This window comes from Dendropsophus ebraccatus, chromosome 7 (genome assembly GCF_027789765.1).
Source record: "Dendropsophus ebraccatus isolate aDenEbr1 chromosome 7, aDenEbr1.pat, whole genome shotgun sequence".
Classification (NCBI taxonomy): domain Eukaryota; kingdom Metazoa; phylum Chordata; class Amphibia; order Anura; family Hylidae; genus Dendropsophus; species Dendropsophus ebraccatus.
The window spans coordinates 15,122,995-15,147,764 of record NC_091460.1 but is presented as its reverse complement, the minus strand read 5'-3'; the positions used below and the strand labels follow the sequence as shown (position 1 = coordinate 15,147,764).

Sequence of the window (24,770 nt, the reverse complement as noted above, 5' to 3'; positions counted from 1 at the left end):
TTGTGACCGCAGGGAAAACCCTTGCGGCCACAAGAGTGAAGAGAAGAGGAGACGCCCGTACCCAGGTGAGTATGTGTTTGTGTTATATACTATATGGGAGGGGGAGCACACAGGGGCCTGTGTAACTGGGAAGTCGCACAACAGGGGTCTATATAAATGGGGGGAGCACACAGTGGGGCTATATAACGGGGAAGACACAGGGGGGCTATATATAACTGGGGGAGCACACAGGGGGGCTATAGACTACTGGGGCTTCACAGAGGGGTCTATATACTACTTGGGTCAGCACACAGGGGGTCTATATACTACTTGGGGCAGCAGAATGGGGGGCTATAGACTACTGGGGCTTCACAGAGGGGTCTATATACAACTGGGGGAGCACACAGGAGGTCTATATCCAAGCGGGGGAGCACACAGGGGGGCTATATACTACTGGGGGAGCACACAGGGGGTCTACAGTATATACTACTGGGGTAGCACACAGGCGTCTATATACTACTGGTGGGGCACACAGGGGGTCTATATACTACTGGAAGAACACACAGAGGGTCTATATACTACTGGTGGGGCACACAGGGGGTCTATATACTACTGGGGGCAGCACACAGGGGGTCTATATATAACGGGGAGCACACAGGGGGTCTATTTATAACTAGGCGAGCACACAGGGGGTCTATATATAACTGGGGCAGCACACAAGGGGTCTATATACTACTGGGGGAGCACAAAGGGATCTATATAATACTGGTGGAGCACACAGGGGGTCTATATACTACTGTGGGAACCACACAGGGGGTTTATATACTACTGGAGGAACACACAGGGGTCTATATCCAAGGGGGGGAGCACACAGGAGGTCTATATCCAAGTGGGGGAGCACACAGGGGGGCTATATACCACTGAGGGAGCACACAGGGGGGCTATATACCACTGAGGGAGCACACAGGGGAGCTATATACAAGTGGGGGAGCACAGGGGAGCTAAATACTACTGGGGGAACCACACAGGGGGTTTATATACTACTGGAGGAGGACACAGAGGTCTATATCCAAGTGGGGGAGCACACAGGAGGTATATGTAACGGGGGGCAGCACACGGGGTATGTACGACTAGGGGCAGCACACAGGGGGTTTATATACAACTGGGACAGCACACAGGGGGTCTATATACTTTTGGGGGAGCACATGGGGGGATATATATAACTAGGGGAACACACAGGCGTCTATACACTACTAGGGGAAGCACACAAGGGGTATATACTACTAAGGGGAAGCACACAAGGGGTATATACTACTGAGGGGAAGCACACAAGGGGTAAATACTACTGGCAGCTGCGCACAAGGGGTATATACTACTGGGGGCAGCACACAGCGGTCTATTGTTGTGGAGTGCGTGTCGGGGGGGGGCAGACATAACTTCGCTTGGGGCCCCAGAAATGCCAAGACCGCCCCTGGTTCCAGGACGTCCATTGTATGTTGGAAATATTGTATCATGAGGCCATTGTAAGTTGAGGGATCACTGTACTGCATGTAATCTCCGTGATGAAGGGTTTGACATGTAATACAGTCTACATCCAGCAGGTGGCGCTGCCTTCATCATCAGGGCTTCTTTTGTAGTACCACATTTTCCGTATAGATGGCGCTCATCCACTTGTTAAAGTTTAGTGCAGTCTACACCGGGCAGATGTCGCCCTCTACTTCCTGTTAGAAAAGCGCAGTAGATGTGAAATTGATGTCCGCCGGCAGGGGTCGCTGCGCTCCCTCCTCTCTTCCCGCTCTGGCCCCCGGGCCGCGTCCATAGTAACGGCCGGGTGTGAGCGGCGCGAGAGCGGAGGGACGAGGGGAGAGCAGTGCGCAGGCGCCGGGGACACCGACCGAGACACAGCCGGACATGGACGGGGAAGAGACGGCTGCCGCTGCGGTGAGAAGACACAGGGTGTCACCTATATGCTACGTCACTGCGGATACATTATATCCTGTGTATTATATCTACAGCCTGTTATATCCCCTATGTTATATCTACAGCCTGTTATATCCCCTATATATTCCCTATATTATATCTACAGCCTGTTATATCCTGTATATTATATCTGCAGCCTGTTATATCCCCTATATATTCCCTATATTATATCTACAGCCTGTTATATCCCCTATATATCCCCTATATTATATCTGCAGCCTGTTATATCCCCTATATTATATCTGCAGCCTGTTATATCCCCTATATTAAATCTACAGCCTGGTATATCCTGTATATTATATCTACAGCCTGTTATATACCCTATATATCCTGTATTATATATATATACAGCCTGTTATATCCCCTATATATCCCCTATATTATATCTACAGCCTGTTATATCCCCTATATTATATCTACAGCCTGTTATATCCCCTATATTATATCTACAGCCTGTTATATAGGGGATATAACAGGCTATAGATTTAATATAGGGGATATAACAGGCTGTAGATATAACATAGGGGATATAACAGGCTGCAGATATAATATAGGGGATATATACAGGATATAACAGGCTGTAGATATAATATAGGGGATATATAGGGTATATAACAGGCTGTAGATATAATATAGGGGATATATAGGGGATATAACAGGCTGTATATATAATATAGGGGATATAACAGGCTGTATATATAATATAGGGGATATAACAGGCTGTAGATATAATATAGGGGATATAACAGGCTGTAGATATAACATAGGGGATATAATAGGCTGTAGATATAACATAGGGGATATATAGGGGATATAACAGGCTGTAGATATAATATAGGGCAGGCGTGGGGAACCTTTTCCATGTCGAGGGCCGGTCGGGCATTAATAAAATCATTCGAGGGCCGCATACCGTGCGCGGCAGTTAGTAGCGGGGGTTTGCAGCACCCAGGACAAGGCATAGTATTGTTCGCCTAGTGCCCCTGCTATTGTAGTTAACCCCCAGTGATGCCCCTTGTAGTCTAGTTAACCCCCAAGTCATGTCCCTGGTAGCCTAGCCAACCCCCATCAGGCATGTCCCTGGTAGCCTAGTTGTCCCCCCCATCAGTCATGTCCCTGGTAGCCTAGTTGTCCCCCCCCATCAGTCATGTCCCTGGTAGCCTAGTTATTCCCCCCCCATCAGTCATGTCCCTGGTAGCCTAGTTATTCCCCCCCCATCAGTCATGTCCCTGGTGGCCTAGTTATCCCCCCATCAGTCATGTCCCTGGTAGCCTAGTTGTCCCCCCCCATCAGTCATGTCCCTGGTAGCCTAGTTGCCCCCCCCCATCAGTCATGTCCCTGGTAGCCTAGTTGTCCCCCCCCATCAGTCATGTCTCTGGTAGCCTAGTTGTCCCCCCCATCAGTCATGTCCCTGGTAGCCTAGTTGTCCCCCCCATCAGTCATGTCCCTGGTAGCCTAGTTGTCCCCCCCCATCAGTCATGTCTCTGGTAGCCTAGTTGTCCCCCCCATCAGTCATGTCCCTGGTGGCCTAGTTGTCCCCCCCCCCCCATCAGGCATGTCCCTGGTAGCCTCGTTATTCCCCCCCCCCCCATCAGGCATGTCCCTGGTAGCCTAGTTAACCCCCATCAGGCATGTCCCTGGTAGCCTAGTTGTCCCCCCCCCCCCCATCAGTTATGTCCCTGGTAGCCTAGTTATTCCCCTCCCCCCCCCCCCATCAGTCATGTCCCTGGTAGCCTAGTTATTCCCCCCCCCATCAGTCATGTCTCTGGTAGCCTAGTTATTCCCCCCCCCCCATCAGGCATGTCCCTGGTAGCCTAGTTGTCCCCCCCATCAGTCATGTCCCTGGTAGCCTAGTTGTCCCCCCCATCAGTCATGTCCCTGGTAGCCTAGTTGTCCCCCCCATCAGTCATGTCCCTGGTTGCCTAGTTGCCCCCCCCATCAGTCATGTCCCTGGGATCCTAGTTAACCCCCAAATAAAAAAATAAACATCCCACTCACCTTACCTCCGCTCCCACGCTGTCCAGGTCCTCTTCTCTCCCAGGTCCTCTGTGCCAGTCTTTCTCCTGCAGGCGGCGCGCGATGAAATGACGTCATCGCGCGCGGCCCGCAAGAGACTAAAGACACGCGCCGCTCTGCTGGGGAAGAAGCCGGCACAGACAGCATCCTCCGGTGTCCGCCAGCTGTCACAGACACCGGAGGATGCGGTGTATGCCGGCTTCTTCCCCAGCAGAGCGGCGAGCATCACAGGGGAGCTGCGGGCCGCATCGGGAGGTCTCAGGGGCCGGATGCGGCCCGCGGGCCGGAGGTTCCCCACCCCTGATATAGGGGATATATACAGGATATAACAGGCTGTAGATATAACATAGGGGATATAACAGGCTGTAGATATAACATAGGGTATATATACAGGATATAACAGGCTGTAGATATAATATAGGGGATATTACAGGCTGTAGATATAATATAGGGGATATATACAGGATATAACAGGCTGTAGATATAATATAGGGGATATTACAGGCTGTAGATATAATATAGGGGATATATCCCCTATATTATATCTACAGCCTGTTATATCCCCTATATATCCCCTATGTTATATCTACAGCCTCTTATATCCCCTATATTATATCTACAGCCTGTTATATCCCCTATATATCCCCTATATTATATCTACAGCCTCTTATATCCTGTATATATCCCCTATATTATATCTTCAGCCTGTTATATCCCCTATATATCCCCTATATTATATTTACAGCCTGTTATATCCCCTATATATCCCCTATATTATATCTACAGCCTGTTATATCCTGTATATATCCCCTATATTATATCTACAGCCTGTTATATCCCCTATATTATATCTGCAGCCTGTTATATCCCCTATATTATATCTACAGCCTGTTATATCCCCTATATTATATCTACAGCCTGGTATATCCCCTATATTATATCTACAGCCTGTTATATCCCCTATATATCCCCTATATTATATCTACAGCCTGTTATATCCCCTATATTATATCTGCAGCCTGTTATATCCCCTATATATCCCCTATATTATATCTACAGCCTGTTATATCCCCTATATTATATCTGCAGCCTGTTATATCCCCTATATTATATCTGCAGCCTGTTATATCCCCTATATATCCCCTATATTATATCTACAGCCTGGTATATACCCTATATATCCCCTATATTATATCTGCAGCCTGTTATATCCCCTATATTATATCTGCAGCCTGTTATATCCCCTATATTATATCTACAGCCTGTTATATCCCCTATATTATATCTACAGCCTGTTATATCCCCTATATATCCCCTATATTATATCTGCAGCCTGTTATATTCCCTATATATCCCCTATATTATATCTGCAGCCTGTTATATCCCCTATATATCCCCTATGTTATATCTACAGCCTGTTATATCCTGTATATATCCCCTATATTACATCTACAGCCTGTTATATACCCTATATATCCCCTATATTATATCTGCAGCCTGTTATATCCCTTATATATCCTGTATGTTATATCTACAGCCTGTTATATCCCCTATATTATATCTACAGCCTGTTATATACCCTATAAATCCCCTATTTTATATCTACAGCCTGTTATATACCCTATATATCCCCTATATTATATCTGCAGCCTGTTATATACCCTATATATCCCCTATATTATATCTACAGCCTGTTATATCCCCTATATTATATCTACAGCCTGTTATATCCCCTATATTATATCTACAGCCTGTTATATCCCCTATATTATATCTACAGCCTGTTATATCCCCTATATTATATCTACAGCCTGTTATATCCCGTATATATCCCCTATATGATATCTACAGCCTGTTATATCCCCTATATATCCCCTATATGATATCTACAGCCTGTTATATCCCCTATATTATATCTACAGCCTGTTATATCCCGTATATATCCCCTATATGATATCTACAGCCTGTTATATCCCCTATATTATATATACAGCCTGTTATATCCCCTATATTATATCTGCAGCCTGTTATATCCCCTATATATCCCCTATATTATATCTACAGCCTGTTATATCCCCTATATATCCACTATATTATATCTACAGCCTCTTATATCCCCTATATTATATATACAGCCTGTTATATCCCCTATATTATATCTACAGCCTGTTATATCCCCTATATTATATCTACAGCCTGTTATATCCCGTATATATCCCCTATATTATATCTACAGCCTGTTATATCCCCTATATTATATATACAGCCTGTTATATCCCCTATATTATATCTGCAGCCTGTTATATCCCCTATATATCCCCTATGTTATATCTACAGCCTGTTATATCCCCTATATTATATCTACAGCCTGTTATATCCCCTATATATCCCCTATATTATATCTACAGCCTGTTATATACCCTATATATCCCCTATATTATATCTGCAGCCTGTTATATCCCTTATATATCCTGTATGTTATATCTACAGCCTATTATATCCCTTATATATCCTGTATACATCCTATGTATTATATGTACAGTCTGGTATAATGTATAATATCCGGATGCATCTCACGTGTTTATGTTGTTTCTTATTTACCTGGTGATGATCCCGCAGGAGTTTCCTAATGATGAGCTGAGTGTCGGGGGATCTCCCTGCGGGGGGCGCCAGCTGTTCAGTATCTCAGCAACCTGATCCTGTAGTATATGACATGGGGATCTTGTGTCTGATCATGTCATTATATTATATCAGTGATGTCACACAGGGGGCGGGGCTGTGACTACCTCTCACACATGGTATACGAAATTGTCAAGTAATAGATGGATATCTGCAGTATACGGTGTGTGGATCACATTTTATTATATTAGTGATGACATACAGGGGGCGGGGCTGTGACTACCCCCCTGTGATATGGGTCAGGTTGTAGATATATACAGTATATGGTGTGTGGATCACATGGCATTATATCAGTGATGTCATACAGGGGGCGGGGCTGTGACTACCTCCCGTGTTATGTGGCAGGTGTAGATATCTGTAGTATACAGTCTGTATATCTCACATCATCTCCCATACCCTCCTGTAGAGTGTTTGGCTCTTCTCCTCTATGAGTCACTTATATTTCTGGCAGCTTTTTTTTCTTTTTTGCCTATTAGATTATTTTTCTGTATTTTACCGTCTGTTATGTCACATTGATGAACAAAAGCCTCGCCTGTGTCGGCTGTATGGAGCCGCTATAAATATCACCCAAGAATAACCTTTATGGCTTTTACAGCTTTTAATGTTTTAATTAGTTTTTTTTTATTATTATTCTTAATGAAAGAAAAAATGCTGCCGCGGGATCGGCTGTGCGTCACCTCTTTTGTTTGTTTTTTACATAAGAGGTAGCGGTGCCGTGAATGGCGTCTTCTGTATCTCCCTGTCGTTGGTGACGTCATGTTTGGGGCACAGATTACGTTAGTTACGGACGATGGGTGTCTGTCGTGTGAGGTAACAGGTCGATGTGTTGTGCAGGCGGCGGAATCGTGGTACCATCTCCCGGCAGTGGAGGACGTCAGTGTCGCCATGCCCACGCTTAGTGAGACGGCCGCCCGCGGGGAGCACACAGACTTCCCCAGCCTGGAGGAGGGAACGCTGCTGTCAGAGACGGAGCTGAGCAAAGGACGGACGTGGCCATCACAGCTGGGTAAGGACCTGTCAGTGACCGCCCTGTCCTCAGGACTAAGCAGATGTAGTAATGGTTGTACTGTGTTTATATGGCAGAGGTCCAGGACAGCCGGCTATCTCCACGCCTGCCTCTCATGGCCACAGTGTCCACCCCAGAGGTTCAGGACAGCTACCTGTCTCCCCACCTGCCTCTCATGACCACCGACTCCACCACCACAGGACACAAGTTCTTTGAAGACACTTTGTTCCAGAAGACAGAGGTCGAGGACTTTGCTCCTCTAAGGTACTAAGGTTATTGATCTTCACCCGTACAGACAATATCTAAAGGTGATAGAGCATAACAAAGTGGTCACAAGGGGTCCCCTGCCATATCGAACATTGGGACGCCAAAATTCCTACTGGGCTGAGCTGTGGGTCGTGGTTGTGTAAAACCACCGTAAATAGACATGTGCAGCTTTTTTGTTGTTGTTGTTTGCTCTATAGAGAGGAGTGTCCTCACACATGCCCAGCCCACTGCCCAGGCTTTGGGGTCCTCGCTCTTGAGATGACAGGGGTCCCATCAGTCAGACCCTTCACAATCTTAGTTATGTCCTGTCTTGTGGATACTGAATGTAGGGCATAACCTGTTAAGATGGGGATATGCCGTTAAATTTTGGTCACGCTTGCCTTGAGAAAAAGATTGCTGCTACTTCTAGAAACAACAATAGGTGGTCCATAGATTGGAGACGAGAAATAAATGGACCCATGCTGCAGCCCCTTTGACAACAGCCACCATTTGTTGCTGTACGTATGCTAAAAGGGCTCTCCAAACCTGAATGCTAGGGCAGCTACCTATGTATGAACATAGTGGAGAAGGCCCATCCAGCCTCGCTGGACCACGGTCCTATAAGGGTCTGTGTTTTCTTTGAATGATGTCAGTGATTGGATTATCTAGAAAGTCCCAGAAATGGTCCTCATCACAGGCCCGGCCCGATTTAGTACATGGTTGCCTACCCATTGCAGACTGGGGAAAAAGAGCGACTCACGATGATGGGTGACCAGATAGACAGTTCACACGTGTCTTGTTCTCTGTGTTTTGTGTGACCATTCTTCTTTGTATAATTCTAGAGCGTCGCTGGACATGTCGCAATTCTCGGGACCCCCATCAAAGTCGTTGCAGATGAGGGATGCGGTGGAGTTAGCTAGTAAAGAAGTGACAATGGACCTAGGTGAAAGTAACGTGTCTCTGTCCCAGCATTACATGAGGACAGCCATGGAGGATACTGCAGACGCTGGTGGGCTGCAGTATCTCTCACAACACCCACTGTCTTTTAGCCATGGAGAAAAAGATGCTAAAGACACTGAGCCTCAATCAGGGGTCTTAGAACTTACACCTCCTGATGACATTCAACCTGAAGTAGTCAAGATAGGCAAGGCGCTCCAAGGTGACGATGGGGCCTTCTTAAGCAGCAGTGTCCCTGCCCCTGTGTTGTTGGAGCTGCTGGAGAAAGAAGTGGGCATGTCTAGTAGCAGTGGACGCTCCTCTAGACGTTCCTCCAAATCTTCCTCTGCCAGTGGGTCGGGGAATGTGCGTGAGATGAAAGTGCAAGAACCTGATCCAGAACATCAGGACGTTCCCTCCTTGGTTCCTGGTGTGATCACAGATCCCAGGACAACTTCTGACCAGTCATTAGAAGAGTCGTTCAGAGACTCCAGTGAAGTGGATTTCTTCCAAGATCTTCAAAAAGAAACTGAAGATCCCAATGAATCCGGTCGACTAAACCGATCTGGGATCACCCTGCGAGAGATCAAACCACCTTCACTGACAGAAACTCTACACAAGCAACTCTGCTCCGAAATCCAGCAGCGATACCAGGAACGGGACATGTCAGATGCGACAAAAAGCAGGAGAGAGGCTGCCAGTCCTCAAGGTTCAAAAATCTCCACTGACCCTCCCGCTAAGGTAGATGACACAATGATGGATACCCGCCTACCGGATGAGCTGAGTACATCCTCTCGTTGTAGCATAGAACGTGGCCATAAGGAGACAGAGATGTCACAGGCAGGAAACACTCCCGTAGACGAGGCGTCCTTCATTGGCAGATTACCTCATCCCATCTCTCAGTCCACACCGGGAACCTTTTCAATGAATCGGAAGCCACTGTCTGGTAGAATCCAGCAAATCAAAGCCAAGCTGACCGGATCTGATATGTCTCTGAATGAAGAGCCTTCCAGTGAGTCCTCCCCCCATAATGCTGCTCAGTCTGCTCTTCCCCATTCTATCCAGAGCAGCCAAGGATACCCGGAGAGTAGTGACTCTCAGAGATCATTGTCTCCACCTAGAAGGAGGATTCAGTCTCTTCCCAGTCTGAATTATATTGAAAAGGTTGGGGCCTGGAACACCAACCAGTCATTTGATGCCTTGCTCCTCCGAGGTATAACCGGTGTGTCTCCTAAGAAGTTGGCCTATGATGCAGTGGCCGATTCCTTAAATCGAATGCTGTCCAGTCAAGCAGGTGCCACAGCGTCTAAGAAAGGGCTGTCCGCCTCATTCAATGCCACGTCCTCTATGACCAATCTGAGCGTGACAGAGAAGGAGTTATCCACCACCTCCCAGATCACCAGATCTCGGTCTTACTACTCTGTTTTACCCAGAGGAGATCAGACCCAAGCAACCGTCCAACCCTTAGAGGTACATGAGAGGACCTTGTCCGGGTCGTCACAGTCCCCGGTCTCCAGAGGGTCGTCCTCCACCAGTGATAATGCCGGTAAGTGGGTGGAAAGTAACACTGGAGATTCCAGCCATGGAGGCCGTGATCTTCCTGCAATGAAAACTTCTTCAGAGTTAAAGGACAAGTCACTTAGTGGACAAAGAGAAGAATTTGATGCATCAGAGAATCCGAGTCGCAATGTAGTAACAATGGATCGATTCAGTGATGTTTCATTCGATCAGGATTATGCCAATAGCTCTCATTCCAGTAACCGGGAGAAGGAAGTGCTGCTGGGATCTCAGACTGCAGCAGAGCATGATCTTATCGGGTCCAGAGGCAGTGACAACCTGTCATCTACTGAAGAGACGCCGGGGAAGGAGGAGCTAGACATAGAAGAAAGAATACCTGTAAGTAGATCGCTGTGCATCCATAGTGATTGTACCAGCAGAATAGTGAGTGCAGCTCTGGAGTATAAGGGCCCATTCACACTACGGATTTGGAGCAGAGATTCCGCCAGGAACTTCCATATGCGGACTCCGCGCTGAATCCCTCCTGCTATATCTTTAAATGGGAGGGCTCACGCGCCTCAACTCAAATAATTGACATGTCACTACTTTGAGCGGAGGTGTGCGAGGCCTTCCATTCAAAGACATAACAGGAGGCATTTAGCACAGAGTCCGCAGATGGATGTAACTCAGGATCAGTACAGGATAAGTAATGTAATGTATGTACACAGTGACCTCACCAGCAGAATAGTGAGTGCAGCTCTGCAGTATAATATTGCCCTTTATAGGATATCACTAAGGAATCTGCTTTGTATAATAAAAGATGACTTTCCATGAGAGATCCTGCAGTTCTGATCCCTCCTGTCGTAGACTTAATAAAGAGACTTTGTCACCTTCAAAACACATCCTAAACTTTAGACAACGTAACTTATCAGTCAGTAGAATAAACAAAGCTGATTCTATCTTTCTATGTTCTTGCACTCCTTTGCTATAGGCCACAAATAAAGGAGTCTATAAGTCGTCCTCTCCAATATATTCTGGAGGCTAAGTCGTCGTCTCTATGCAGCAACATGCCCAGTTTGTAGACTTACAGTGACAAAATGCAAAAGAGTAGAAGGATACAAATGACGGATTTGGAATCAGCACCCTTTATCCTTCTTACAGATACCTTTAGTTTAGTGGTTGAGGCAGGGGGGTTGAAGGTGACAGCCCCTTTAACCAGGGTCCTTCTCTCTCTGGCAGACATACCTCAGGAACCTTGGCATTGATCAGTCCCCCACCACTATCCTCACACCATTTGCACCCAAAGGCCCCATTCGGGAACCAGAGTTCTCCCCATCAGAGCTAAGAACAATCAAGGGATCCACAGCGACGCCTAGCCGGAGTATGAGACTGTCTGAAGGTAAGTGTCTGACCCTCTGCTGCCCTCCTCTTTCATAGCTGCCAGTGCTGTTATACAGCTGACAACTCTTGCGCCCCCTGCTGGTTCGTGGTCTGTCCAGTATCATGCAGTATTTATCCACATCCCCTACCAGTAGTAGTGAATGTACACAGCTTGTTCACACACTTGTATTACCTGCAATGCTTACCATTACTAATACGATTCCTTCTCCTCCCGGTTAGGGGGCTCCCAGAGCGCGGTGAACATCTCCCAGTCCAGCCTGTATTCATCCACTTCCACCACCAGCGTATCTATTCCTATGGGATCAGAAGCCGGGCCTGAGTCTCCTTTGCCCACAGAGTTGTCTCCTCCTTTTGTCTCTGGATCTGCTGATGACAGGCCGATCAGCCAGGACGACACTATGACGCGAGGTGTTGGGAGAGATTTAGGGGTGTTCTCTGACCACGTGGCCATGTCCCCAGCCCATCAGCCAGTACATAATCTTAGTTTGAGTGAGAAGCCACCTCAGGGTTTCATCAATGAAGACACCATGGAGTCCACACAAGTCAAGCAGCTGATAGAGCAGTTTGAGGCCGGTGGGTGTGACGGGACCACCCCGTATAATCCTATACACGAGCATGCATCATCCTTACAGGATCACCCCACAAGACCTCCCATCATGGATCCTGTCAATGACTCGTTTGTTGGGTCCAAAACCCTGAAAGAGATCCAGAAGCTCTTGGCACAAGCAGAAGGTGTTGGTCTTGATAGAACGGGTTCAGGTTTACACCGAGTGTCTCCTGTAGAGGATCCATACCTTGAGTCTCCTCCTTCAAAGTGTCTCAATCTAGGAGACTCCCTGAAGTCTATGAACAGCAGATCGGCAAGTCCCATGGACCTCCTGGTGAAGGACATGTCCTGGGACTCCTCATTCAATAGCAGCTTAACAGGCGACCACTTGGCCAATAAAGATTCGGCAGCGACCTGGGACATAGACTCTCTTAATAGTTCTTCTTACTTAGAAATCTCTGGAAACAGAAACACCCTGGCCGCACCAGCGGGTCAGTGGGGGCGGGCAGAACCAGAGGGCTGCAGTAAAGCCACAACCAGTAAGATGATGCCATCTGCTATTCCGCTCCAGGAGGCTAATGTCAGGGGGGAAAGGGAAATTCTGGCCATGGCGGAGAAGGTGCAGAGAAGTGAACAACTATTAAGCTGCGTGTCGACTTCGGTGGGAGGATTGAAGAACACTTTGGCAGTAACGGGATCCGGTTACATTCGGGGGAGGGAGGCCGAAAGTGATGAAAGTAGTGGAGACTCCCTGGCTGCCCGAGTTACAAGCCTCCTGAGAAACAAGACCCCATCGACTTATACGGTGCAAGCGACACAAAGAGCAGAGGAGGCGGAAAGGAGAGCACGGGGTATGGCGCCACATATAATAGACATACATGTACATAGACATAGCTGACTCGTCTCTGAAGTAACTGATCTTTCCTTAAGGTTCAGTGAAGCTAAAGCTGACCAGTCACCTGATGACGGCCGACACGGAGCTGAGCGAAGAGGACAGAAGACGGATAGAGGAGATCAAGAGAGAACTGCTGCAGAGTGCAAAGGAGGCAGAGAAGGTGCATATACTGATACCTGCTAAAGTGCGGGAGCGCAGAGTGTGTTATACTGACCAGCCACTGCATTTAAGGGGGCGCCATTGAGTGACACATGGAGGCGCAGTTATCCTGGTGTAAGGGCTTGGCTGGGATTGTTGTCATTGCCTTCCATAAGAAGGGGGTACCAGTGAGTGACACTTGGGGGGCAGTTATCCTGGTCTGACGGCAGGGCTGGGATTGTTGTCATTGCCTTCCATAAGAAGGGGGCGCCAGTGAGTGACACACAGGGGGCAGTGACCCTGGTGTGACGGCGGGGCTGGGATTGTTTTCTTTGCCTCCCAGTAACATTTCTATACTTGTTATGATGCAGCGACCTGTACGGATAGCAGGTAAGTTCAGTCTCTGCAGTGTGCGGTGAATCTCTGCATGCTGCCATAATGTCTAAGTATGTAACCACCACTAGGGGGCACTTTTCCAGTTCGGATGTCTTCACTACGACTTATGGTGCCGTCTTCTGTTTCATTCTTGTGTCAGGAAATGTTCCTCAACTTTCTAATAAGCTCTGTTTGACACCCCCCCCCCCCCCCCCCATTGTGACAATCTCTGCTTGCTGTCAGTGAATGGGGACATGTACATTGAGAGGCTTTTAATCCCGTACAGACTAGAGATGAGCGCACCTTGAGCACTCTTGTCTTCGTCCAAACCTTAGTGTGCAGCATTTGATTACCGGTGGCTGAAGAAGTTGGATGCAGCCCTAGGGAGTCCTGGAAAACACGGATACAGCCTATATATCCAGTCTACGGTATCCAACTTTTTCAGCCACCGATAATCTGATGCGGCATGCTGGGGTTCACTAATTTCTAGTACAGATGTAATATTTCTCTAGTCAGAAACACACATCTCCTGCCTTGAGGATTGGCTACAGTGTACAAGTGTAGCTAAAGCCCTATTGATGTCTCCTTTCAGGTCTTTTCAGCTTGGTCATGGACTGTACGTATGTACAGTATATACATTGGTAGGGGAGACCTGAAATGTGATGTGAATGGGACCTGAAAGCATTGATCTCTTAGTATGAGTAAAATTGTCGCACACCCCCACCAGTGAGAAATTAGGTCAGGATGGAGCTTTCAGCCTCCGATTGTAAAGGGAACCAAACAGCCCATTTGGCTGATATGGTTCCCAGGAGCGCTGTATACAGCTCCTGACAGCGTGCTCAGAGGGGATGATTGACAGGCAGAGGGGCCAGTAACGGACCTCTCTGCCTGTCAATCATCCCTTCCAAGCGCGCTGACAGGCAGAGAGCGGTGACTAGACACGTCCGGGAGCCGCCCAGATGACTACCTCCCTGCCTCTGCCTGTCGCGTGCCCAGGGGATTAAACTCTTTTTCTCTGGTATAAAGCTCCTGCAGCAGCTGCGGCTGGTATGTGCCGCGGCTGCTGCAGGGGCTTTATACAGCGCTCCTGGGAACCATATCAGCCCAATTGAGCTGATCGGTTCCCTTTAAAGGGGTAGTTCAGCGGAAAAAAAAAATAAAAAATCTTTCAAATCAACTGTTGCCGGAACGTGCAAGAGATTTGTAGTTTATTTCTATTAAAACATCTCCAGTCTTCCAGTACTTATCAGCTGCTGTATGTCCTGCAGGAAGTGGTGTATGCTCTCCAGTCTGACACAGTGCTCTCTGCTGCCATCTCTGTCCATGTCAGCAACTGTCCAGAGCCGCAGCAAATCCCCATAGAAAAATCTAGACTCAAAAGAATACCACTTTCTGCAGGACATACGGCAGCTGATAAGTACTGGAAGACTGGAGATTTTTTAATAGGAGTAAATTACAAATCTCTGGCACTAGTTGATTTGAAAGAAAATATGTTTTTCCCCTTTAAGAACAGGAGTTCAGTTCACTGAGAGCAAGCAGAGATCTCGCAGTCACAGTATGTGTGTTAGGTATCTTCTCATTGTCACCCAGTTTCCTGCTTGCTGTGTGATTCCAGAACATTGCAGTTAATTTTCTTTGCATGAACCTAGTAGCAGCAGGTAAAGTACTACAACTCTCAGCATGCCCACGCCAGTATAGCCTCTTCCGAGCAGCACCCTGACTCCCATAAATAGTCATCTTTTCTATAAGTATAAAGCCGCCATAGCGTTGACTTCCCTGAGAGGATCCGCCTGATGTTTACAATGAAGCACGGGGGAGGGGGTTCCCTGAAAAGCTCCATATAACAATGTCCCATCCCATTCTACAAAGCTTCTGGTACAGCAGCGACTGCCGGCCCTGACCCCGACTCCCGGAAGTGGTATTTATAGCTTTCATTCAGCGCAGCCTCTTTTATCCAGACCGTGTTGTGATGATGTCGTCCTTGTATCAAACGCTTTTATAGACCCGGTGAGATATTTATAACCGTGAAAAGCTCTGAGCGCAGAACATGGAAGAAAACGGGCAAAGAAAGGAAGCGTGGGCGGCCAGGTTTCCAAGATCTCCATGCTGCGGCCCTGGAATAACCACTGTTAACTCCTTAGTGTGACATGGAGATTGCAGCGGTCATAGCGGATATATATTTACATCATAACTGATCCTGGCTGTATAACCCTCTAGGTGCCATGGACCCTAGCAAATGCGTCATCCAGGCAGTTAGGAACTTGGTGGTGGCTTCTCTCTTCTCCGATTTCCCACCCACATGGTGCGGTTATAGCAGCCGGGGGTCGAATAAAAGCTCTGCCATGCAAGTAATCCTAAGGGGGCAGGATGTACTAGGAGAACTAAGGTAGAAGAGCTACTGGCAGAGGGCAGGGTGTACTACGGTGGAAGGTCTAGGGGCAGAAAACAAGGTCGTTCTAAGGAGGCAGGTCTAGCGTCAGAAGGGAAGGTATACTAGGAGTCCTAAAGTGGGAAAAAGAGGGGAAAAAACTCACTGTAAAAAAAAGTTGTATGACAAATTTATAAAATCGTTCACTGTTCTATCACACTGTTGTTTCCAGGATTATTCTCGGCCAGCTTCTTCCAGGGAGACGGGGGAGTTCAGGTTACGGCTGACCCCATCACCAGTCCTGTTACCTGTAACTAGTTCTTATGAAGACACAAAAGATAAAAGATCCGATGTCCAAGACAATGCCGCATATGGAGAAATGACTGTAGATGCATCTGCCCAGCCTCTGCCAGTATCTTACCAACAAGATCCAACCACAGCATTGGTAAAGAATACTCATGAGCTGGAGAGACAAAGCGTAAAACCCACTGAAGAGGCCACAAAACCAATATCTTCTATCACGTTTTCCTCCCGTAAACGTTCTTCACCACTGTCCGCCTCTCCCGATGGAGGTTCTCAACCGACTTATCCCGAGCTACAAGGCTTCTTCGATAAGTCGTCAGCAAACCAAGGTTTTGACCATAAATGCTCTCCCTTACCACCAGTGTCTCATGATGTCCATCAGATTTATCACCCATACCCGGCTGACAAAGATTCGGTTCCTACTTTAGCGACTGGTGGTGAATTTACAAACCAAGAATTTGCAGCACGTTCCTGGGCTGTCGATAAAGGATCCTCTGCAACCACATCCATACAGCAGACGTCTGCTCCATCTGATGAGAGAGTTAGATCATGGCACCAAAAGGAAAATGTAAATCCAAAAGGTTCCCTAGTCATTGATCATGGTCATCAGGTGAAGATCGGTGGTGGTAATGACCAACTAAAAACATATAGTGGATCCGATAAGGGTGAGAAATCTGGTGAAGATGGACTACCCCAAACCAGACCAACTCTGTCTTCTCCGACACGGAAAGCCCTTTCTTGTATCCATGTGACAATCTCTCCGAAAGATGACTTGAAAGTTCTCGATGTGTCCAAAGCCCTGGTGACAGTGGATGCTGAGAGTCGTTCATTGGCTTTGGAACCAAGAGAAAATGTTGACGTGTCCCGGTCGTCTTCTGCAAACATCTTTGGAAATGGCAAAGTTTTAAGCCTTAACAACTTATCTGCGGGCACCGTCCCACTCAGAAGTCCACACCCTATAGGAGACGGTATGCATGAGTATCGTGACCGATTCATGAGAAAAGAAAGCCTTCGTGACAGATGGATCCAGCCTGAGAGGCAACTCTCTCCATTGTCTGATGCCACAACCCAGATAACCACCGAAAGTCCAGAGAAAACCACCTTTTCAGCTGAAATCTTTGTTGATGGGTCACTAAGAGAAGCCTCCACATCTTCAATCCTGAAAGTCAACCAGACTCCTGAACATCAGACGTCCCCCCAGACTCCGCTGTCCTATCTGTCCCGGGCTACCGGTGAGCACTCTAACTTTATTTAGACTGTGAGTTATATCCCATGACCTTGAGGAAACCTTTATTTACATGTAGAATGATGTCATGTCCTGCAGTAGAACTTAGTGATGTCATCCGCTTCAGGGACATAACCACTGTTATTGGCCAAAGGACATCTTAAGCAGAGCAGGTGTTGTCCTGAACGTTGTGGACCCACATCTTGCATAACATGGGTTGGGCACCATTGTAGCCAGAGGGACTTATACCCCCCTTTGAGGTCATGGGCTAGGTTGGAGTTCTTAAACAATCATAGAGGCCACTTCTAGTCTAGTAGCCACCATATCATAGGATGTTCAGTAATGTGAAGCTGCAGGATCTGTAACTCTGCTCCACACAGGATAATACAGATGTCTTGTTAGGTGCAGAGAGGCCTATGTTCTCCCATACAGTAAGGCCCGGGTGTGACTACTACTTCAGCCCCCACGCTTATATAGCTATGCCTCATATAACATTGTGATCTTTTATCCCTATGACACAGATCAGCCTTTGCTGCTGCCATACCGGCCCCCCGGGAGCCCAGAACTGTTCTATGTGCCCTTCATGGGAGAAGGGTCCAGGATGTCCCCAGTCAGCACCATCGAGAGCTCCCACCCAGGTACAGACACTTAGTCCCTCAACCCTACAGAATAAGGCTATGTTCACATGATGTGAACACCCGGCCGTTCCGTGACCCCGACCGGATCACGGAATAGTCGGTCTTAGCCCGGATCATCCCAGCCGGTACTTAAGTACCGTCCGGTCTCTTTCCGGTCGCGGAGCTCTGATGCGGGCACATCAGCGTGCGCCCGCATCAGAGCTTCCCATAGCACACAGTGAAGCAAGCGGCTGGAGCCGCTTGCTTCACTGTGTGAACTGACAGGTCTTTCTGCGGCCAGAATTCACTGAATTCCGGCCGCAGAAAACTGACATGTCAGTTTTATCCGGCGCCACATGGGATCCCGGCCGGAGCGCATACGATGTGTGTACGCTCTGGCCGGGATCCCATTGAACATAAGGCATTGTTACACACCCCAAAACTACGGCCTTAGTTCTGCGGCGAGAACTACGGCTGTAGTTTTACGTAGTGTGAATATAGCCTAAAGCCTATAAGATAAGGGCTATGTATCTTGCTGTCACTATATGAGTAAGGAAGCATTATAAGATGTGAAGCCCCCTTTGTGATTCATAATGTTATATAATATGTATTGTTGTAGTTCTTTGGGATGTCATTGGGATTTCATACCGTATGGCCTCAATATCCAATATCCCCCGTACATTACACTTCTTCTTAGTATCCGGTGTAGTCGTAGTTCATCATCTTTCTATGGTGACTATTTCTATGTAACCTCTAATGACCCACACATCACCCGCTCCCATGTACCTCCAAGTGTGTATATGGTTTTTAGGCTTATGATAAAGTATCTCCTCTTCTTCTTCATTTACAGGCTCCAATGACGCCATTTCCCCAAAGTTTCCCCTGGACATATTGGGGTCCACTACAGAGAAGTTATCGGATCCCACTATACCCAGACACCGGGATGGCATCTACAGCAAAGAGCCAAGTCCCAAAACTGCAGAGAGGAAGCAACCGGCAAGAGGTGAGCGGCAACAACATGCCCGCCACAACATGTGCACAAAGCTACATCATGTCCAACATGCACCAGTCACATCCAGAGCTGCATTCATACTTCTGGCAACTGCACTGTGTACAAAAGAACAGTCACTGTGCATTGGTGCTGTATCCATTGTCACTATACTCATCTATCAGCTGCCCTTTAGACAGAAAACGTGGCAGCAGTTCACATGTGACCACCATTCCTACAGGAGCCCCATTCTCCAGATCATGAGGGATCTGACCATTTATTCTCTAGATAATGGATGATAAAGGAGATATATTGTCATTCGGATTGGTGGGAGAAGGCCGCCCCCATGTAGTCCCCCTCCTTTATACTCTGTGGGGGGGATACATGGTTGTAGCAGTTGATGTGATTGGAGTATAAGATGTCATGTAAATCAGGATCAGTAAAGCTGCTCAATAACATTATGCCTACACGTTTCTGACACCACTTCTATGGAGTCTCCTTCAATGTTTTTTCTCTTTTAGTTTCAACTGATGACCTGAGATCTTCCGGTCATACATTGAAGTCAGCTCACACTCCGCCGAAGGACTCAGGGAGTCGCAGTAACTTGTCATATAGCACTGTCCATCCCAGCAGCCATGAGTCCATTCTCCAATCGCACCCTGGGGGGCTGCAGCCGGATCTGGCTTCTTCGCTGGGGGATGATGACTTCTTTCCTTTACAACCAGAAATTGACTATTCTGAACGATTGGATGTGAAGCCACCAGCAAGGACCCTGAAGGTGAAAGAGAAGAGGAAAGCTTGCCCTGAAATTTCTGTCCGGACCCATTCAAAACCAGGCAGTCCAGTAGACAGCACCCTGGAGAAGAGTTACTCCAGAAGCAGGGCCATGGGTAGAGCCAGGAGCTCAGGTCAGAGCATTGTCTCCAACCAGAGCCTGGACGATCTCTGGGCTCGCTATACAGAAAGGAGAAGAGAGACACCTGAGTCCAGCAGCAAGCTGGAGATATCACTGGTGGAACGTCTGGAGCGGCTGGCCCGGCTGCTGCAGAACCCTCTGTCCCGCTCACTCATATCCTCCACAGAGAATGACGAAAACCATCAGGAGACAAAGAAGGCCGCCCGGGAGCAGTGGTACAGGAGGAAGCTTGGAGTGGACTTTCCAGAGGATGACTCAGTAAGTAAACCCTACGAGGATGGTCCTGACAGCGCCTCGCTGCATTCTGAGGGGAGAAGCTCGGTGACCGATAGTGCCACCGCCACCACGGAATCACAGGTGGGCAGCGACGCCTCATCCCAGACTGCCGGCAGTGGCTCAGTTTCCACCATAGACACCATCCGACTGATCAACGCTTTTGGACCCGAGAGGGTACTCCCTTCATCGAGGCTCAGCCGTCTCTACAGCACCATTGACATGCAAAAGAAGCGCACAGACGAGGTGGCAAGGGGATCGAAACGTGGGTCTGCAGGTCGGGGGCAGTCCAAGATGGAGATGCAGGAACTCCTGAAGAGTCACAGTAAGGTACAGGAAAGTTCTCATATGGGGATCTAGGAACAGAACCCATGTTGTTGCTTAACTCTTGGTCTATGACCATCTCTGGTGAGTGTTCTCACAGTATCTCTTGCTCCTTAAGATGGTGGATGTGGAATCTCTCGCCTCAACAAGCGGTTTATGGGAACCAAGCCCAGCACTGAGACAGAAGAAGAGCAGCAGGGGACTGAGCAAGGGTGTCCAGGCTGGTAGGTCATCCTGGGTGCTGGTGAAGGTGTCTGGAGTTGTCCAACTGTGTTTGTGTGGCCTCTTCCTATCTTCACGTCATTCACTCACATTGTGTGTTGATGGTTGTTGTAGGAGAGCTGGAGATCGTAATGAGCGCCACCAGGAAGAACACCCGAGATGTTGGCACCACTTTTCCATCTCCAGGAGGTGAGCGTCTCAGGTCTGTGACTGATCCTGCTGTGAATCTGGAGGCCAACGTGAGAATGTCCAACAGTAAAGTAAAGGCGGCATCGCAGTACATCTCACACGGTAGGTCATGTCTCCCACTTCTATACCAGTGAGTCTGAGAGGCCGGGTCTCCTCTCTATGGATCATTGTTATAATCGTCCTTTTTGATCACACACAGGGCTGAGCTGGTTTGTTCCTGCTGAAGACCTTAAATCTGAGTCTCGGAAGGAGAATGAGCCGAGGGTTCAGAGAGGTCCAGGACCAGCCTGGTATGAGCCAGTGACCAGCACCAAACCCTGGAGAGAACCTTTGCGGGAGATGAATGAACAGGATCGGGGCACAGTGAGAGCAAAAAGCCCAAATCGCCAAATCCGAGTCTCCCCCGGTGCCAAGGACAAGCCGACCAAACCATTTATCAGAGTGACCCTGCAGGTAAGGGGGCCCGTGTCAGGGATGGGGGGGCTTAAGCGATACAGCCTCCATCGGGGTTTGGTCTTATTCTCTAGCCTTATGTCTTAGGAGTCTCTAAGGTCTCATCGGCCAGATTTCATCTTCCGCTCTGGGGAGAGAGTAAAGCGTCTGCAGCTACACGCTGAGGAACGCAAACTACAAAGTGTGTTCCAGAGTGAAAGAGAGGCGCTCTTCAACCAGCCACCAAGAAATGGAGTCCCCCATTATAAAGGTGATGAAATGACCCCTATGTCCTCAAGTGGGCTTTCCTTTGCTTTGGTATAGAGGTGGGCTTTTCTAACTTTCCTTTGCCTTGGACTTGATGATCGTTTTCCTTTAGTCTTTAGGCTTGCTTTCCTTTTCCCTGGTCACAAGGCTAGCTTTCCTCAGTCTCAAAGCTCATTTTCCTCTCCCTTTGTCTCTAAGCTCGCTACTTTCTTCTCCCTCGTTCTCGAGCCTCGCTCCTTTCCTTCTGTCTAGGTCTCGAGGCTCGCTCCTTTCCTCTCCCTCGGTCTCGAGGCTCGCTCCTTTCCTCTCCCTCGGTCTCGAGCCTCGCTCCTTTCCTCTCCCTCGGTCTCGAGCCTCGCTCCTTTCCTTCTGTCTAGGTGTCGAGGCTCGCTCCTTTCCTCTCCCTCGGTCTCGAGCCTCGCTCCTTTCCTTCTGTCTAGGTGTCGAGGCTCGCTCCTTTCCTCTCCCTCGGTCTCGAGGCTTGCTTCTTTCCTCTCTCTCGGTCTCGAGCCTCGCTTTTTCCTTCTGTCTCGGTCTCGAGGCTCGCTCCTTTCCTTCTGTCTAGGTCTCGAGCCTCGCTCCTTTCCTCTCCCTCGGTCTCGAGGCTCGCTCCTTTCCTCTCCCTCGGTCTCGAGGCTCGCTCCTTTCCTCTCCCTCGGTCTCGAGGCTCGCTCCTTTCCTCTCCCTCGGTCTCGAGGCTCGCTCCTTTCCTCTCCCTCGGTCTCGAGGCTCGCTCCTTTCCTCTCCCTCGGTCTCGAGGCTCGCTCCTTTCCTCTCCCTCGGTCTCGAGGCTCGCTCCTTTCCTCTCCCTCGGTCTCGAGGCTCGCTCCTTTCCTCTCCCTCGGTCTCGAGGCTCGCTCCTTTCCTCTCCCTCGGTCTCGAGGCTCGCTCCTTTCCTCTCCCCCGGTCTCGAGGCTCGCTCCTTTCCTCTCCCTCGGTCTCGAGGCTCGCTCCTTTCCTCTCCCTCGGTCTCGAGGCTCGCTCCTTTCCTCTCCCTCGGTCTCGAGGCTCGCTCCTTTCCTCTCCCTCGGTCTCGAGGCTCGCTCCTTTCCTCTCCCTCGGTCTCGAGGCTCGCTCCTTTCCTCTCCCTCGGTCTCGAGGCTCGCTCCTTTCCTCTCCCTCGGTCTCGAGGCTCGCTCCTTTCCTCTCCCTCGGTCTCGAGGCTCGCTCCTTTCCTCTCCCTCGGTCTCGAGGCTCGCTCCTTTCCTCTCCCTCGGTCTCGAGGCTCGCTCCTTTCCTCTCCATCGGACTAATACGGGGTCAAGGATACAAGATGCCTCCACGTGTCGCCTCTTCATCACACATGTTACTTTTCTTTTAGATTCCAGATCATCGCAGCAGAGTCGAACCATCCCAAAAAAAGAAATGATTGAGAGGTCAAAGAGGTGAGAAGCCGAGCTAAGATGTTATATGTGTGATCACATCTAATGGGAGCGTTAGTACTGAGGAGTGACAGGAGGAAGTGTGTATCCGGTGTGTGGGCTGTCATGTGGCAGGCATCATGACTTTATATGTCTCAGTGGTGGACTACAAGTGACAGTGTGCTTGGAGTGATGCTGGGTAGTGCTGAGCAGTAAATAGATGCATTGGAGAGGCGGCCATAGTGCCCTGATATACTGTAGTCCCCCCCATACGCTCATTGATTCCTCCATATTATCATTATTTCAGGATTTATGAGCAGCTTCCAGAAATCAGGAAGAGAAAGGAGGAAGAGAAGAGGAGGTCGGAGTATGAGACCTATCGTGTGAAAGCCCAGCTGTACCGGAAGGTGAGAGCAGCATCCCCTTACCTGTCTGATGTCAGGACCATCATGTGACTACTGATCAGTGTACAGAGGGGAAATCTACTCTCTCCAGCAGCACAGAGTATTTCAGGAGAGTAACAATCTAATCTTGAGGGAGGTCGTAGAGTGCACCCAACCCCCCACCCCCACCCCCAGACCACAGGATCAGACAACATCACTTGTCCTGAAAAACTCTGTGCTGCTGGGGGGACATGGCTCTTCTCATTATGGAATAACTTTTTATTATGATTTTTTTTTTCTTCTTTCCTTTCTTGTAGAAAGTGACCAATCGCATCCTGGGCAGGAAGACCCCCTGGAACTGAAGCTGAGCCCTCCCATCCTACCCCTAAACTCCACCCCCTTCTCCTGACATGTGGCAGTAGACTCCACCCCTTCTTACCCTGATGTGAAAATAAAAGCATCACCCTTTATCCTGTCATATGCCAGAACAAGCTCCGCCTCCCCAACATGTCAGCACAAGCTCCGCCTCCAACATGTGTCAGCACAAGCTCCAACCCTCTTCTATCTGTCTTTTTCTTTGTAGATTTTGGTAACTTATTTTGTAATAGAAGTTTTATATTTTTATATTTTTGCTTTTTATAATAATTTAAATAAATGTAATATATAAATCTTCACTTCCCTCCGTGATTTCATAAAGATCCAGAACATAGCAAGGGTCAGCCTTATCCTCCTGCCCCCTCCAGAGCTGCAATCACACTTCTGCTGCTTTCCTGTTAGGTCTCAGGCTGCAGGAGGGAAGTGGGGTGTCGGCATTGTATGTACGGTGCCCCCCCCCCCCGGGGGGCAGGAGTATGAGAACCTAATGCCCCAGTACGACCAACAGTGAGACTCAATGGAGCTGAGTACCCCGCCCTAGACCGTCCTAATACCCCATGTACTAGGTAAATACAATGCTTGATCAATGGCTGAAGAATACCGTACAAACGGCACGACAACTCCTATAACAGACGAGATCCATCCTGGCAGGGGCTGTGGTACAATCATACTGCCCGAGGCATAATACATAATAATGGTGGACAACACAGAAGATCCCCGAAACCAGAGGAGAAAGCTGGAAGCAAGGAATACAATGTCGGAGAGAGATTCCGGCACACAGGCCGCACAGTGATTTCTATCTCCTTGTTTCCAGCATTTCCCTCTTGTAGAGGAT

The 24,770-nt window shown here is 48.5% G+C and overlaps 1 protein-coding gene across 1 annotated transcript; it reads left to right on the top strand.

Moving 5' to 3' along the window:
- The first annotated feature begins 1,696 nt into the window (after window positions 1–1,696).
- Window positions 1,697–24,164, top strand: ALMS1 (ALMS1 centrosome and basal body associated protein). Its single transcript, XM_069977138.1, has 18 exons — window positions 1,697–1,920; window positions 7,486–7,657; window positions 7,735–7,921; window positions 8,746–10,735; window positions 11,576–11,735; window positions 11,957–13,135; window positions 13,215–13,339; window positions 16,293–17,595; window positions 18,110–18,226; window positions 19,056–19,208; window positions 19,715–20,712; window positions 20,825–20,930; window positions 21,043–21,219; window positions 21,317–21,570; window positions 21,658–21,820; window positions 23,138–23,201; window positions 23,485–23,584; window positions 23,878–24,164. The coding sequence occupies exons 1-18, from the start codon at window positions 1,891–1,893 to the stop codon at window positions 23,920–23,922; spliced, it is 7,323 nt and encodes a 2,440-aa protein (XP_069833239.1). The 5' UTR covers window positions 1,697–1,890; the 3' UTR covers window positions 23,923–24,164.
- The last annotated feature ends 606 nt before the right edge of the window (window positions 24,165–24,770 follow it).